The sequence below is a fragment of the Callorhinus ursinus genome, unplaced genomic scaffold, assembly GCF_003265705.2.
Source record: "Callorhinus ursinus isolate GAN/ISIS: 27379988/994484 unplaced genomic scaffold, GSC_fseal_2.0 scaffold77, whole genome shotgun sequence".
Classification (NCBI taxonomy): domain Eukaryota; kingdom Metazoa; phylum Chordata; class Mammalia; order Carnivora; family Otariidae; genus Callorhinus; species Callorhinus ursinus.
In genome coordinates this window covers 439,968-453,503 of record NW_027397139.1, presented here as the reverse complement: position 1 = coordinate 453,503, position 13,536 = coordinate 439,968, and the positions used below count along the sequence as shown (strand labels likewise).

The following is a 13,536-nucleotide window of genomic DNA, read 5'->3' as shown; positions in this document are numbered from 1 at the left end:
CAGCGGGGAGTTTGCTTCCCTCTCTTCCTCTGCCCTTCTCCCCTGCTCCTGCTTGCTCTCCTTCTCTTGCGTCCTCTCAAATAAATAAATAAAATCTTTAAGAAAAATAAAAGACAAATCTGATAAGAGAAAGAAATTCATCACAATGGAGACATCCGTCAACTAGGAACTGGTTAAAAACATATATATTTAACATATATGTATATACTATATATATATACATATACACACATATATATTATATATATGTAATGGAATGCTATGTAGCCAAAAAAAGCAGAGGGGCGGGCAGCAGCCTTCCTTCAAGACTGGCTGGCATGCACCCTATGCGTCTTCTTCCTTCCCTACCTCCATCCAGCTTCTTGGAATGAAAATGTGCCAGGTGAAGCCCCATTTTGGATTCTGGAGACCCTAGAAATGGCCAAGGTATGAGCCAGAAGAAGGTCTCTGGAGACTTCATGGTACAGAGCCACCCTGCCCACCGTGGGTGCCAATCTCCAGGCTGTTACTTGGAGAGAAAGACATTCCTATCTTGTCTAAGTCACTGGCACTTTGGGGTTACCCTCTGTCACATCATACCTAACTAATAAACCCTGGATCAGAGTAGGCAATCAGTAAATACCAGTAAAGGACACCTGGGTGGCTCAGTCGGTTAAGCATCTGCCTTCGGCTCAGGTCATGATCTCAGGGTCCTGGGATGGAGTCCCGTATCCGGCTCCCTGCTCAGCAGGGAGTCTGCTTCTCCCTCTCCCTCTGCCTGCTACTCCACCTGCTTTGTGCTCTGTCAAATAAACAAATTAAATCTTAAAAAAAAAAAAAAAAGTAGGGCGCCTGGGTGGCTCAGTCGTTAGGCGTCTGCCTGCGGCTCAGGTCATGATCCCGGGGTCCTGGGATCGAGTCCCACATCGGGCTCCCTCCTCGGCGGGAAGCCTGCTCTCCCTCTCCCACTCCTGCTGCTTGTGTTCCTGCTCTTGCTGTGTCTCTCTCTGTCAAATAAATAAATAAAATCTTTTAAAAAAAAAAAAGTAAATACCAGTAATATTCCACAATCTCATACTTGACAATTTTTTAAAGATTTTTAAAATTTATTTTTGAGAGAGAGAGAGAGCAAGCATGAGCAGGGGGAGGGGAAGAGGGAGCAGCAGACTCCCCACTGAGCAGGGAACCCGGACCCCAGGATCATGACCTGAGTAAAAGGCAGATGCTTAACCAACTGAGCCACCCAGGTGCCCTTGATAATTTTTTTAATTTAAAATTTTAATGATTTAATCAGCTCCCTCTTTTTGGACACTTCCGATTCTTTGCGAATGTAAGTGTGGTAGACTGTCTCCAAGGACGGCCACCATCAATTCTTTCCATCCTGTGGGCCCCTGACACAACTCACACCAAGAGTCAGTGTCCCCTTTCCCACCTTGAATTTTGGTTTGGCGGTGTGGCTTGCTCTGACTGACAGAATGTGGCAAAGACCTGCCACGTGACTTGCAGGCCAAGCTTCTAAGAAGACAAGTAGCTTCTGCCTCTTCTGTCTTGGGAGCCAGTTGTCTCCCATCCAAGTACTAACCAGGCCCGACCCTGCTTAGCTTCCGAGATCAGACGAGATCGGGCGCGTTCAGGGTGGTATGGCCGTAGACTTGGGAGCCAGTTGTCATGTGAGATGTGAAGACCACCGTACTGTGAGGAAGCCCAAGCAGCCACGTGGTGGGAGAGAGATGCCCAGGCAGCTGAAGTGAGTCTCCTGACAGGACTGCAGAATGTTCACCATGGATATTCCAGCCCCAGCAAACCCCACATAGAGAACAATCATAGGAGCTCAGGCCAGACTCCCCAATTGTAAGAAGTAATTAGCTGGCGCTTTTTGAAACCGCTAGGTGTATGGGATGATTTGTTACACAGCACTAGCTAACTGAAACAACAGAGTGTATAAACAGATCTGTCATAAGTGGCCTTATGGCCAACTCTTGGTGCTCACCTTTGATCACTTCCTAAAAAGGAGTAACTAGAAGTAGACCATGTGAATCTGAAACGTGGTGTCAACTTTGTTTCCAGAGAAGTTGTTGTGATGTCGGTGAGCTGTTTACAGGATTATCCATCTGCCCACAGCCTCTTCAATCCTTGGTTTTCCATTTCTTTTCTTAATTTTCCAATTTCTATCCATTTCAACAGGCCTGCTCTGCATACATCTAAGAACCGGTAACAATGATCAGAGCTTCTCTCTGACCACAGAGTAATAACCTAAAACTAGTAGGATGGACTGATTTTGTAGCCAAGAGTCAAAATATTCCCCCTTCGTCCCTCCCGTCCTATCTACTAACATGGATTCATTCATGGAGAACATACTGTGCAAACAAAGTTGGCAAGAATCACACATTAACTACCTGAGTGCCTACAATGTGCCAGGTACTGTTCAAAAGTTGCCTTTAAAAAAAAAAAAAAAGAGGGACGCCTGGGTGGCTCAGTTGGTTAAGCGACTGCCTTCGGCTCAGGTCATGATCCTGGAGTCCTGGGATTGAGTCCCGCATCGGGCTCCCTGCTCAGCGGGGAGTCTGCTTCTCCCTCTGACCCTCCCCCCTCTCGTGTGCTCGCTTTCTCATTCTCTCTCAGATAAATAAATAAAATCTTTAAAAAAATTATTAAAAAAAAGATTTTATTTATTCATTTGACAGAGAGAGAGAGCGCGCGCACAAGCAGGGGGAGCAGCAGAGGGAGAGGGAGAAGCAGGCTCCTGCTGAGCAGGGAGCCCAACACGGGACTCCATCTCACAACCTTGAGATTGTGACCTGAGCCGAAACCAAGAGTTGGATGGTTAACCGTCTGAGCCAGCCAGGTGCCCCTTGGACAGCCATTTAAACAAGGCAAAGGTTCCAGAGTGGGCCTGGGATATCAGCAAGGGGAATCAGGGAAGACTTCTCTAAAGAGGTGACGTTTGAGGGCAGATTTGTATGTCAGGAAGGAGCTAGATTCAGGAAGAGGACGCAGGCGAAGCCCAGGTGCCCGACTGGGGCTTGGTGTGTTTGAGGAACCGAAAGCTGGTCGATGTCACCGCTGGAGCCAAGTGGGGGAGGGAGCGTGGAAGTAGGTGAGGGAGGAGGTGAGCGTGGATGACAGGGAGCCAAGGGGAGGGCTTCAGGCAGGGGAGGGATATGGTGAGCTTTCTCAGCTTGCTGAATGAAGAGGTAACCCCGGGACACAAGGAACACACATGGGGCTGTTATTGTCGGAGGTAACCAGCACGGAGGAGGCGAAAAGTAGCTGAACTCTGGACAGGTAGAGCAGGTGAAACAAAGGGAGGCAGTGAGGTCAGGGGGCGTGGGGGAGTGCTGGGGGAGGGGCTGCGGGGGCTGCGGCAGCAGCTGACGGCCCACCCTTCTCCCCAGGGCGGGGAGGGAGCTCAGGGCCCTAGGGGAACCGGCTGGGCAGGGCCACCCACCTGACTCACAGCAGAAACTGGGACAGCCCACCCACCTCCACAGTCCCCGACCGGGGAATGCCACGCCCCGGGCCGAACACTGGCTCCTCCCACCCCCAACCCATGTCAGTGACACCTAGATCTAGGCCTTCGTGCCTGCGGGAGTGCCTCTAAGGCCTCCTCCAAGCTCTTCTACTTCCAGGTCTTTCTCTCAGTCCTGCCCTGATTCCATAAGGCGGGAGTGTCCGTGTCCTGTTCTCTCTCCCCATCAGACGGGGATCCGCTGTGAACACAGAGGGTACAAAAACTACCCTTCTCTAGGGCACCCAGCATCTGTGTTAGGGTCCAGCATTTAGGCTCTGGTCAGTCTGGTGAACTCCTATCTATCTGTCAAAACCCACCTCAAAAGGACCCTCCTAAGAGAGGACTTCTTGGACCCCGGTGGTTCCTGGCTAACACGATCAATAATTAAAACCACCACTAGCGAATACAAACTGAGCACTTACTATCTGAGGGCCTTACAGCAGCCCTGGGCTGTATGTTATCATTACCCCTATTTACAGATGGAAAACGGAGGCTCAGGGACACACGACTAGTAAGTAATGGGGACCAGATTCAAACTCAGGGGACTTCAATATGCTGCTTCAGCAGCCGGTCTCTTTAAATCCTTCCCTGTGAGATTGGTTTGATCATTGCCATCTTCCAGATGAGAAACTTCAGGCTCAGAGAGGGTTAAACGATGCACCTAAGATCACACAGCACTTCATGGGTTGAGACAGCTGGGCAGGTGGGGCAGCTGCCTCTAAAGCTCTCAGCTCTTAACTTTCCTCCCTTATCACCTCTTGGTTCAAAGTGTCACTGATAAGCATCTGTTTGTGCGCCAGGAACCATTCTAGGCTCTGGGGACACCTGTAAGAAGGCAGCATTTGAGCGGATTTGGAGGAAAAGAGAGGTCCCAAACGTTACCAGGAGCCTTCCTACTTCCATCCCTTTGCCCATTCTTATCCTGCCAGGAATGTCTTTCCCCACCTAACAAACTCCCATCCATCCTTCAAAACCCAGCTCCAATACTCACTCCTCCTAGGAAAGCTTTCCACACAGACCTCCCAGGCAGAGTCTGCAACACCCATCCTTGGGTTCCCACAGCCTGGAGTCCATAGATGAATGGAAAGGTCTCTGTACGGGTTAGCCCCACCAAGCTGGAAGCTCGGCTAGGCCCCAGCCCAGTGGGCACAATGGAGATGATTTTTATTTACTTATATTATTATTATTATTATTATTATTATTATTATTAAAGTAAGCTTTAGCCCAATGTGGGACTTGAACTCACAACCCCCAGATGCAGTCGCACGTTCCACCGACTGAGCCAGTCAGGCACCCCTGGAGCTGATTTTTAAATTAAGGAATAACCAATTCTTTGGGGAGAGGACTAGATCTCGCCGCATTAAAGACCCTCCGCCTCCTCCCCCTTCGGGCTCCGCCCCTCCCTCGCCCCGCCCCTAAGCATGCCGGTCCGGCTCCCGGGACGTGGGCGGCCGGTGAGCATGCGCCCTAGACGCAAAGCACGCCGGGAGTTGTAGTTCCGCCATCGGACGGAAGCCGGGACGGACTGCGGCGGGATGTGGCCCGGAATATTGGTTGGGGGGGCGCGGGTGGCGGCAGGTAGGTCCCCCGCGCTGGGGCCTCGCCTCGCCGCCCGGTTCTCCCCGCGGCGGACGCCCAAGACCGGCGTGGCCCTGCAGCGGAGCCTGCACGCGACGGCGGCCCGGGCTCTCCCGCTCATTCCCATCGTGGTGGAGCAGACGGTACAGCGGCCGCGGGAACTCGGCCCCGGGTGGGAGTCGGGGGTCTTGGGGCCGGTCCCTGACCCTCACCGCCATCTTTCTCCCCCAGGGTCGCGGCGAGCGCGCCTATGACATCTACTCGCGGCTGTTGCGGGAGCGCATCGTGTGTGTCATGGGTCCGGTGAGTGCCCCGCCGGGATCCTCCCCTGCGCCTGCCCAGACCCCCACGCGCCCCTCCTCCTCGAACCCCCTTGACCTTTGACCCTTCCCCCTTGACCTTACTGCCAAGGCTCTGCCCTGGTCCCAATCTGACACCCCACTTCCTGGGCACAGAAGCCTTCAGCCCCCTCTGCTGGCCCCCACCGCCCACCCCCACCCCCACCCCCACCCCTTCTTCAAACTCTGCGTTTCCCTTCCCTCACGCTGACTCCCTCCCTTACCAGTGATCCTCCTCCCCATTCCTGGCTCTGATCCCTCTCTCCAACCCTCCTCACCCCTTCCCTTCCTTGCCCCGGGCCCACTGACTCCCCCCTTCCTGTGCCCAACCCCCGGTGGGGCCCTACCACCCCTCACCACCTCCCCTCCCTGGTCCTGAGTTCTCTGCAGCCGTCTTACTTGGGCTCTGACACCCGTCCTTGTTCCCTGACTTCATCCCCAGCCACGTCACAATTGCTTCCACTAGCCGGCTCCTTACCCCCCAGCTGCGCCAGCCCACCCTCCCCGCTTACTTGCAGATCGACGACAGTGTCGCCAGCCTGGTTATCGCGCAGCTGTTGTTCCTGCAGTCCGAGAGCAACAAGAAGCCCATCCACATGTATATCAACAGCCCCGGTGAGCAGAGCCTTCCCTGGGGGCCAGGGCCGCTTCCTGGGACACTCCAGGTGACTCAGGGGACAGAGAAACCCCCCCCCCATCAGGAACACTCTCCCTCTGGAGGAAGAAAGGGTGCTGAGCTTCCTGCAGAGTCCCAAAACGGTCTCCAAACCTCCAAAAGTTGCCTGTTCCTTGCTTTTAAGTCTACGTTCACAAACGGGCAGCTGAGCCTGTCTCCTTGATCCCACACATAACATTTTTACCAACCTGACCTGGTGGTCAGCATTTTAAAACTGGTAGCTGCCACCACTGGCTGGTCCCCCTCCCAAAAGAGAATAGCTCATCTTGACTGAGTGCCGATTGTGCCCTGTACTTTAGGCGTTTTATAGGCACTGAACTCATCCGGTCCTCGTGGCAGCTGCCGGTGGTAGGTACTCTTCAGTGATCCCCGGTCTGCCGGCGACACTGTGGAGGCTGGGTAGCTTGCCCAAGGTGACACCGACGACATTGCCAGGACAGGCTGGCTCCAGAGCTTCCCTCTCGGCCACCGCTCTCCCCGACTTCCACTTTCTCTTGAAACTCTGACAGATCTGGTCCCCCCCTAGGCCCATGTGCACAGGTGCTAACAGTCAGCTCCCTCCGGAGCATGCGCTCTCCTCTTTGCCCCCACTTAGTTTGTGTCACCCGTTGCTGTCACCTCCCTACCTTTGGAAGTATTCACGTTTGTGACACCGGCTTTAAGGGGCTGCCTCCACACAAGCCCTCCCCAAGGCCAGGGGCTTCGCTAGGGAAAGGATGCAGGGAGGAGCCAGCACAGCCCCTCACTCCCCCCCGCCCCCCTCCCCCACAGGCGGCATGGTGACCTCGGGCCTGGCCATCTACGACACGATGCAGTACATCCTGAACCCCATCTGCACGTGGTGCGTGGGCCAGGCCGCCAGCATGGGCTCGCTGCTTCTGGCCGCCGGCACCCCGGGCATGCGCCACTCACTCCCCAACTCCCGCATCATGATCCACCAGCCCTCCGGGGGTGCCCGGGTGAGTGCCGGCCCCGTGCAGGCTGCTTTGGGATGGGAGGTGCTGTCTGGACAGGAGGACTGACTGGGTAGAAGTCACGGGGGAGTGTCAGTGCTTGAAATACGGGTTTTACAATGATTCGTGTATGGTGAGGCCATCTGATCAGGAAAGGACTGCCTTGGGAAGGAAGATGGTTTGTTACTCACAGTTCCCAAGGCGGGGGGTGGAGGGGGGGGCACACGCCACGTCATGCTTGGCCACGTGGGAAGCACCAGGGTCGCTCCGGAGGCAGAGGGCGGGGGGTAGGGGGGGAGTGGACAGGGATTTTACTGTGGTTTCTGCAGGAAGGAACAGTGAGGCAGGGCCAGCAGACTCAGGACTGGCTTTGAATGATCTCAGCAGGCTCATGGGGGTCGGGGCAGGGGACAGTGGCCCTGCGTATGAGAACCCCACGGAGGAGGTGGTTGAGGGTGTGCACACTGATGGCTGGTTTGCCCATGAAAACTCATGGCTGAGTTGGAGCTGTCCGCTCTCTCCAGGAATCCGCTTGCCCTGGGAGGGGCGAGGCTCCACATGCCGAAAATGCAGTTAATACAGGAAGCCTTGGGGCGCCTGAGTGGCTCAGTCGGTTAAGCTCTTGATTTTGGCTCAGGTCATGGTCTCGGGGTCACCGGATGGAGCCCCGCATTGCATCGGGCTCCCTGCTCAGCGGGGAGTCTGCTTCTCCCTCTCCCTCTGCCCTTTCCCCCCACCTCTCTCTCTCTAAAATGAATAAATAAAATCTTAAAAAAAAATACAGGAAGATTTCCTGTATTTTGGGGGCAGAGATGCAGCAGGGTGTGCAGGGCCTCGAGAAGTCCTGCTCACCTGTCTGAACGACCTCTCCAGCCTCCCTGTGAGTGGCTGATGCTCTCCCTCTTACCCGCCCTTGGGCCACCCCCCAGGGCCAGGCCACAGACATTGCCATCCAGGCAGAGGAGATCATGAAACTCAAGAAGCAGCTCTACGGCATCTACGCCAAGCACACCAAACAGAGCCTGCAGGTGATCGGTGAGTGCCACTGCCCCGGGCGGACCCCCGCCTGCCCACCTTTATTTTAACCCCCACACACATATGTGGCAGGCCTTGTGACACTCAGGGCTGGACCATCCTCTGTCTGGCCACTGTGGGACGTGGAGCAGCGTCCCTGGCTGCTGCCCACTGGATGCCAGTAGCACCTTCTGTTTGTGACGACCAAAGCTGCCTCCCAATGTCCCCTGGGGGTGCAGAATCACTCCCAGTGGAGATCCCCTGTCCTGAGCACTTTAAAGAGACCAATTAGCAGAATCTTGACGAAAACTTCCTTGAAACAAGCCAAAGGTTTGAACGCGGTCCTCAGTAAAGAATATTCCAAATGGCCAAGAAATACAAGAAAAGCTGCTCATCATCTTTAGTGATGATATTTTAAAATGACATCATTAGGGGCACCTGGCCGGCTCAGTCAGGAGAGCATGTGACTCTTGATCTCAGGGTTGGGAGTTCAAGCCCCACGTTGGGCTTGGAGACTACTCAAAAATAAATAAATAAATAAAATTTATTTATTAAAAATAAAATAAGGCGCCTGGGTGGCTCAGTTGGTTAAGCGACTGCCTTCAGCTCAGGTCATGATCCTGGAGTCCCGGGTTCGACTCCCACATCAGGCTCCCTGCTCCATGGGAAGCCTGCTTCCCCCTCTGACCCTACCCCCTCTCACGCTCGCTCGCTCTCAAATAAATAAATAAATAAAATCTTAATTTTTTAAGATTTTAGACAGTACATGGGGGGAGGGGCGGAGGCATAGGGAGAGACAAATCCAAGCAGACTCCACACTGACCGTGGAGCCCGACACGGGCTCGATCGCACGGCCCTGAGATCATGGCCTGAGCTGAAACCAAGAGTTGGATGCTTAACCGACTGTACCACCCAGGCACCCCTTGCCCATCTTTTTTTTTTTTTTAAATAACATCATTGGTCTTTAGAGAAAGGCCAGTTTAAGGCCGCAGTGAGATGCCATTTCAATCCATTAGAACAGCTAAAATCTAAAACCCAACACCCAGTGCCAGTGAGAATGTGGAGCAACTGGAACGCTCACCCTCGGCAGGCAGGACTGAGGACGGCATCACCGCTCTGGAAAGCCGTCTGACACTCCCAGCTCAGGCTCAGAATGCCCCCAAAATGTCACGGTTCCCCCGCTCCGCATGTAACCAAGAGAAGTGAGCACTCATGGCCACCAAAGCTGCGGACGGGAACGCAGACGGCCGCCCTGTGTGTAGGAGCCTCACGCTGGGAGACACCCCCATGCCCAACAGCAGCAGGACGGGCACTTTGGTGCTTTATTTACGCCGTGGAATCCCACACGGCAATGACAGAGACCCGTCCACGGCGACCCACAGCAGCCGGGCTGAATCTCGGAAACATATTGCCGGGTGGGAAAAAGAAGTAAACACTCTGTGATTCCACATATTTAAAAACAAAAGGAAGCAGGCTTATCTATGCCGTCAGGCCACCGTTAAGCTAGCGATTACTGTTGGGCCGGAGGAGTCAGTGACTGGAAGCAGGCTCAAGCAGGGGGCGGTCAGGGGCCTGGGTGCTGGCCATGTGGGTTATGTTCTGTCTGAAATTCACACTGTCTGCTTACCGTCTGGGTGTATATTAGACATCAATAACCGGTAAAAAAAGAAAAATGGAAATGGGTATTTTACCAGTGGGGAAACCGAGGCACCAAGCGGGGAAGGCCAAGGTCATCCAGCGAAGAAGTGGCAGAACGGGGACCCCAGCCTGGCCCCAGGCCTCCGCCCTTAACCCCACACATCCTTGCTTCCCCTGGCAGAGTCGGCCATGGAGAGGGACCGCTACATGAGCCCCATGGAGGCCCAGGAGTTTGGCATCTTAGACAAGGTTCTGGTCCACCCTCCCCAGGACGGTGAGGATGAGCCGGAGCTGGTGCAGAAGGAGCCCGTGGCAGTGGTGGCGGCAGCAGAGCCCGCCCCAGCAAGCATCTGAGAGCTGGGACCTCACCCTCCAGAGGAAAGTCGGGGGAGCCAGGCACCAGTCAGACGCTGGCGCCACAGCCCTGCCCACCCCTCACTGCTGAGCCTGGAAGGGCCCTGTGAGGAACTCTGGGCTTGGGGCTGCCCTTCAGGGCAGGTATCTTGAATGAGACACTGTGATTTTCAATTAAATCTTTGTAGTCTTTGATCCCCATCTGTGTCACCTTGCCTGCCTGCTCCACCGTGGCTCGCACACGTGTGCCCTGCACGAGGCCTCCTCTGCTTTCACCGTGACCCTGAGGCTCTGACCTTCCAAGCCCTAACTGCAGCAAACTTTACTGAGCAAATAGGACATTTCAGGCACTGTTCTAGAGGCCACGACATATCGTGAAGAAAACAAAAATCCCTGTCTACAAGAACTTATTCTTGTGGAGGTAGACAGTTCTTGAAAAAGCAGGGAAAGAGGTATGCAGTGTGTGAGAGAGAGAGTTACAGCGTTCGATGGGGGTGGCCAGTGAAGGCCTTGCTGGGAAGGTGATGCTTGAACAAGGTTTAAGGTGAGAGAGGGACAGAGCAGTCCAGGCAGTGGGCATAGCAAGTGCAAAGACCCTGTGGCAGGACTGTGGCTGCCAAAGGGGAGGGGCCCCTGAGGAGGCTCATGGCTGAAGTGGAATGGCAGGGGGACAGTGGAGAGATGAGAACAGAAAGGAAGGAGGACAGGGGCGCCTGGGTGGCCCAGTCATTAAGCGTCTGCCTTCGGCTCAGGTCATGGTCCCAGGGTCCTGGGATCGAGCCCCACATCGGGCTCCGTGCTCCACAGGAAGCCTGCTTCTCCCTCTCCCACTCCCCCTGCTTGTGTTCCCTCTCTCACTGTGTCTCTCTCTGTCAAATAAATAAATGAAATCTTTAAAAAAAAAAAAAAAAAAAAAAAAAGGAAGGAGGACAGACCTTAAAAGGCCTGGTAGATTGAGCAAGGAGGGAGATGAGCCACGGAGGGTTCTAAGAAAATGACAAGCAGGAAGACTGTGGCTGCCATGGAGTACTGGGAGGACTGCAGTTGGCGTGGAAACCGGACACCAGTTCAGAGACTTGGAACAATCAGATGAAGGCTGGCGGCCCCAGCTGGGTGGCCAGGAGAGGTCAGATTCTAGGCAGGTTTTAAGGCAGAGCTGACAGGTGGAACGGCTGCAGGGAGGCGCAGGTGTGGGGGCAGGGGATCAGGAGTCGAGTTTGGACACGTTGACTTTCTGGTGTTGGACGTGCCTCAGACATCCCAGGGGGCGGATAAATCTGGGGTCAGGGTTGGGAATGAAAATGGAAAAGACATCATCGGTATGTCGATGAATTAGCAGTCGGGCTGAGAACCGGCTGCTGGATCTGACACAGTGGAAGTCACTGATGGCATCAGTAGGGGCACTTTCAGTGCTGTGGGGGCCAAAAGCCAGCCTGGAGTGCACCCAGAGGGAAGGGGCGGGAAGACACGGGAGCTGGTCACATATTTCAAGGAATTTCATTGTATAAGGAGAGCTGAGAACCTGTGGCTGTCCCTGGAGGGGTTGTGGGGTCAATATTCCAACGTATTTCGAAAAAGATAAATCTTTACAAAGACCCCCAGAATACCATTTGCAAACCTAAAAAAAACAATACTTCACTATCGTCACATATTCAACCAGCGTCCAAATCTTCCTGGTTTACCTCTATGTTTTTAGTTGGTTCGAATCAGCATCCAAATAAGGTGCACCTTGCAACTGGTAGGTATATCCCAAAGTCTCTTTTAACCGTGGGTTTTCCCCTTAATCTCTCTCTCAATCTCTCCCTCTTTTTCTTCTCTTTCCTTGAAATTCACTCTCTTGTCTCGGGGACTTTCCATCTGAATTTTGATGATTGGATCAGGATGGGCTGTGACCTCTGTCCTTCATATTTCCTGTGACTTGAGGTATAAACCTAGGTAAGTCTGATCGGATTCAGGTTCCATTTTTGGCAAGTGACCTCTTAGGTGGAGGTGCGCACGTCCACCAGGGGGCGCCCAAAGTGTCGTGGTCCCTCATTTTGTGATGTTAGGGGCAGATGACAAACCGTGTCTAGATCCACTAAATGTTCCAGTAAGGGCAGCAAAGTGGTGCTCCGTCAATTCTACGCTTAAGGGAAGAGGAGGGGTTTTTTTGTTTTTTATTTATAAGGTGGGAGCCAGCCTGTTTGTACACGGGTGGGAATGACCCAGTTGAGAGGGGGCATGGGTGATGCTTGGCTTCAACGTTTGACCCCAACCTCTAACTTGGCCCCACCCCATGATCATGGCCTTGATGTCACTCCCCTGAACCCCGTGCCCTTGACCCCTTCCTCTCAGCCTGAGCGGACTTTTCCCTTCATCTCAAGTCCTGGCCGACTCCACAACCGGGGCCTTGGCCCAAAGCCTCCAATAGCTCCTGACCCCGAAGCCCGTCGAGCCCTGCCCCCCCCCCGGCCTCCATCATCTATGGCGCCCCACAGCGCGGGGTCGGGGGGCGGGGGGAGGCGGGTTCTACGGGGAGCCAAGAGCTTGAGAGGGCGAGCCGAGCAGCAACCAGTAGCCTTGGCCGGGAGGCGGGACTCTGGGGAAGGCCAATCACTGAAGGGGTCCGGTGCGGCCACAGCCAATGGCTCCGGGGCGGGGGCGCAGCCCCGACTCCGACCGCTTCCACGACCGGGCTCCGGGGTTATGGCCGGGAGTGGGCGGCTGGCGCTGGGGACGCTACCGGTGCCCGGCTGGGTGCGGGGCTCGGGCCCGGCTGTACTGAGCCGCCTTCGGGACGCGGCTGTGGTGCGGCCAGGTTTCCTAAGCGCGGCCGAGGAGGAGACGCTGAGCCGCGAGCTGGAGCCCGAGCTGCGCCGCCGCCGCTACGAATACGATCACTGGGACGCGGTGAGGCCGGCGGCGCTGGGGGCGGGGCCGCGTGGGGGCGGGGCCTGGGGTGGTGCTCTGGGCGGGGCCACGGCAGAGGCGGGGCCTGTGGCGTTAGAGGTGGGCGCAGGGGTGGGGCACTGGGTTGTAAAGGGGCTATAGTTCGGGGCGGGGTCTTGATGCCCAGGGGCTTTGCGGGCAGGGAAAGCACTTCGGAGATGAGGGCGTGGCCATAGGTGGAGGCCGGATCTAGAGCTGTAAGGTGTTTGGGGGACAGGAGCAAGGTTAGGGGCCGAAAACAGGTGTGGAGCAAGATGAGGGAGAGTCACCAGTGGGGGGCGGAGACAGAAGACTTGAGTGGGCCGAGACAGACAGTATTGACTATTGCGGTGGGGCCAGCACTGGGGACAAGCTCTGGGACTGAATTGGAACCTGAAGGCGGGTGCAAAGGAGTAAGGCCAGACCTAGTAGGACAGGGGTTGGGGTTTGAGACCCCGGATCTTGGGGTAGATAGGACCAAGGTGGTAAGTTGAGGGTGGTGTCAAAGGTCATGCTGGGAAAACCAGTTCTTTGCACTCTGCCCGCCTCGCCCCCCCCCCCCCCCCCCCCCCCCCCCCCCCCCCCCCC

The 13,536-nt window shown here is 55.1% G+C and overlaps 2 protein-coding genes across 2 annotated transcripts in view; both read left to right on the top strand.

Annotated features, from left to right (window-relative positions):
- Positions 1 to 4,979: 4,979 nt before the first annotated feature.
- CLPP (caseinolytic mitochondrial matrix peptidase proteolytic subunit) lies at positions 4,980 to 10,236 on the top strand. Its single transcript, XM_025861477.2, has 6 exons — positions 4,980 to 5,211; positions 5,300 to 5,371; positions 5,925 to 6,021; positions 6,854 to 7,041; positions 7,965 to 8,070; positions 9,869 to 10,236. Exons 1-6 carry the CDS (start codon positions 5,026 to 5,028, stop codon positions 10,039 to 10,041), a joined length of 822 nt encoding a protein of 273 aa, XP_025717262.1. The 5' UTR covers positions 4,980 to 5,025; the 3' UTR covers positions 10,042 to 10,236.
- Positions 10,237 to 12,674: 2,438 nt separating this feature from the next.
- Positions 12,675 to 13,536, top strand: part of ALKBH7 (alkB homolog 7) — a 1,849-nt gene continuing 987 nt past the window's right edge. The window contains exon 1 of the mRNA XM_025861029.2: positions 12,675 to 12,930. Within this exon, the coding sequence (XP_025716814.1) occupies positions 12,727 to 12,930 (204 nt within the window). The 5' untranslated portion in view covers positions 12,675 to 12,726. The remainder of the gene's footprint in view (positions 12,931 to 13,536) is intronic.

What these genes read in the sequence shown, in the direction of transcription:
- CLPP (XM_025861477.2), top strand. Translation starts at nt 5,026, where the DNA reads ATGTGGCCCGGAATATTGGTTGGGGGGGCGCGGGTGGCGGCAGGTAGG. An exon ending in CCATCGTGGTGGAGCAGACG is followed by an intron (nt 5,212 to 5,299) that starts GTACAGCGGCCG and finishes TTTCTCCCCCAG; the next exon opens with GGTCGCGGCGAGCGCGCCTA. An exon ending in AGCCCTCCGGGGGTGCCCGG is followed by an intron (nt 7,042 to 7,964) that starts GTGAGTGCCGGC and finishes GCCACCCCCCAG; the next exon opens with GGCCAGGCCACAGACATTGC.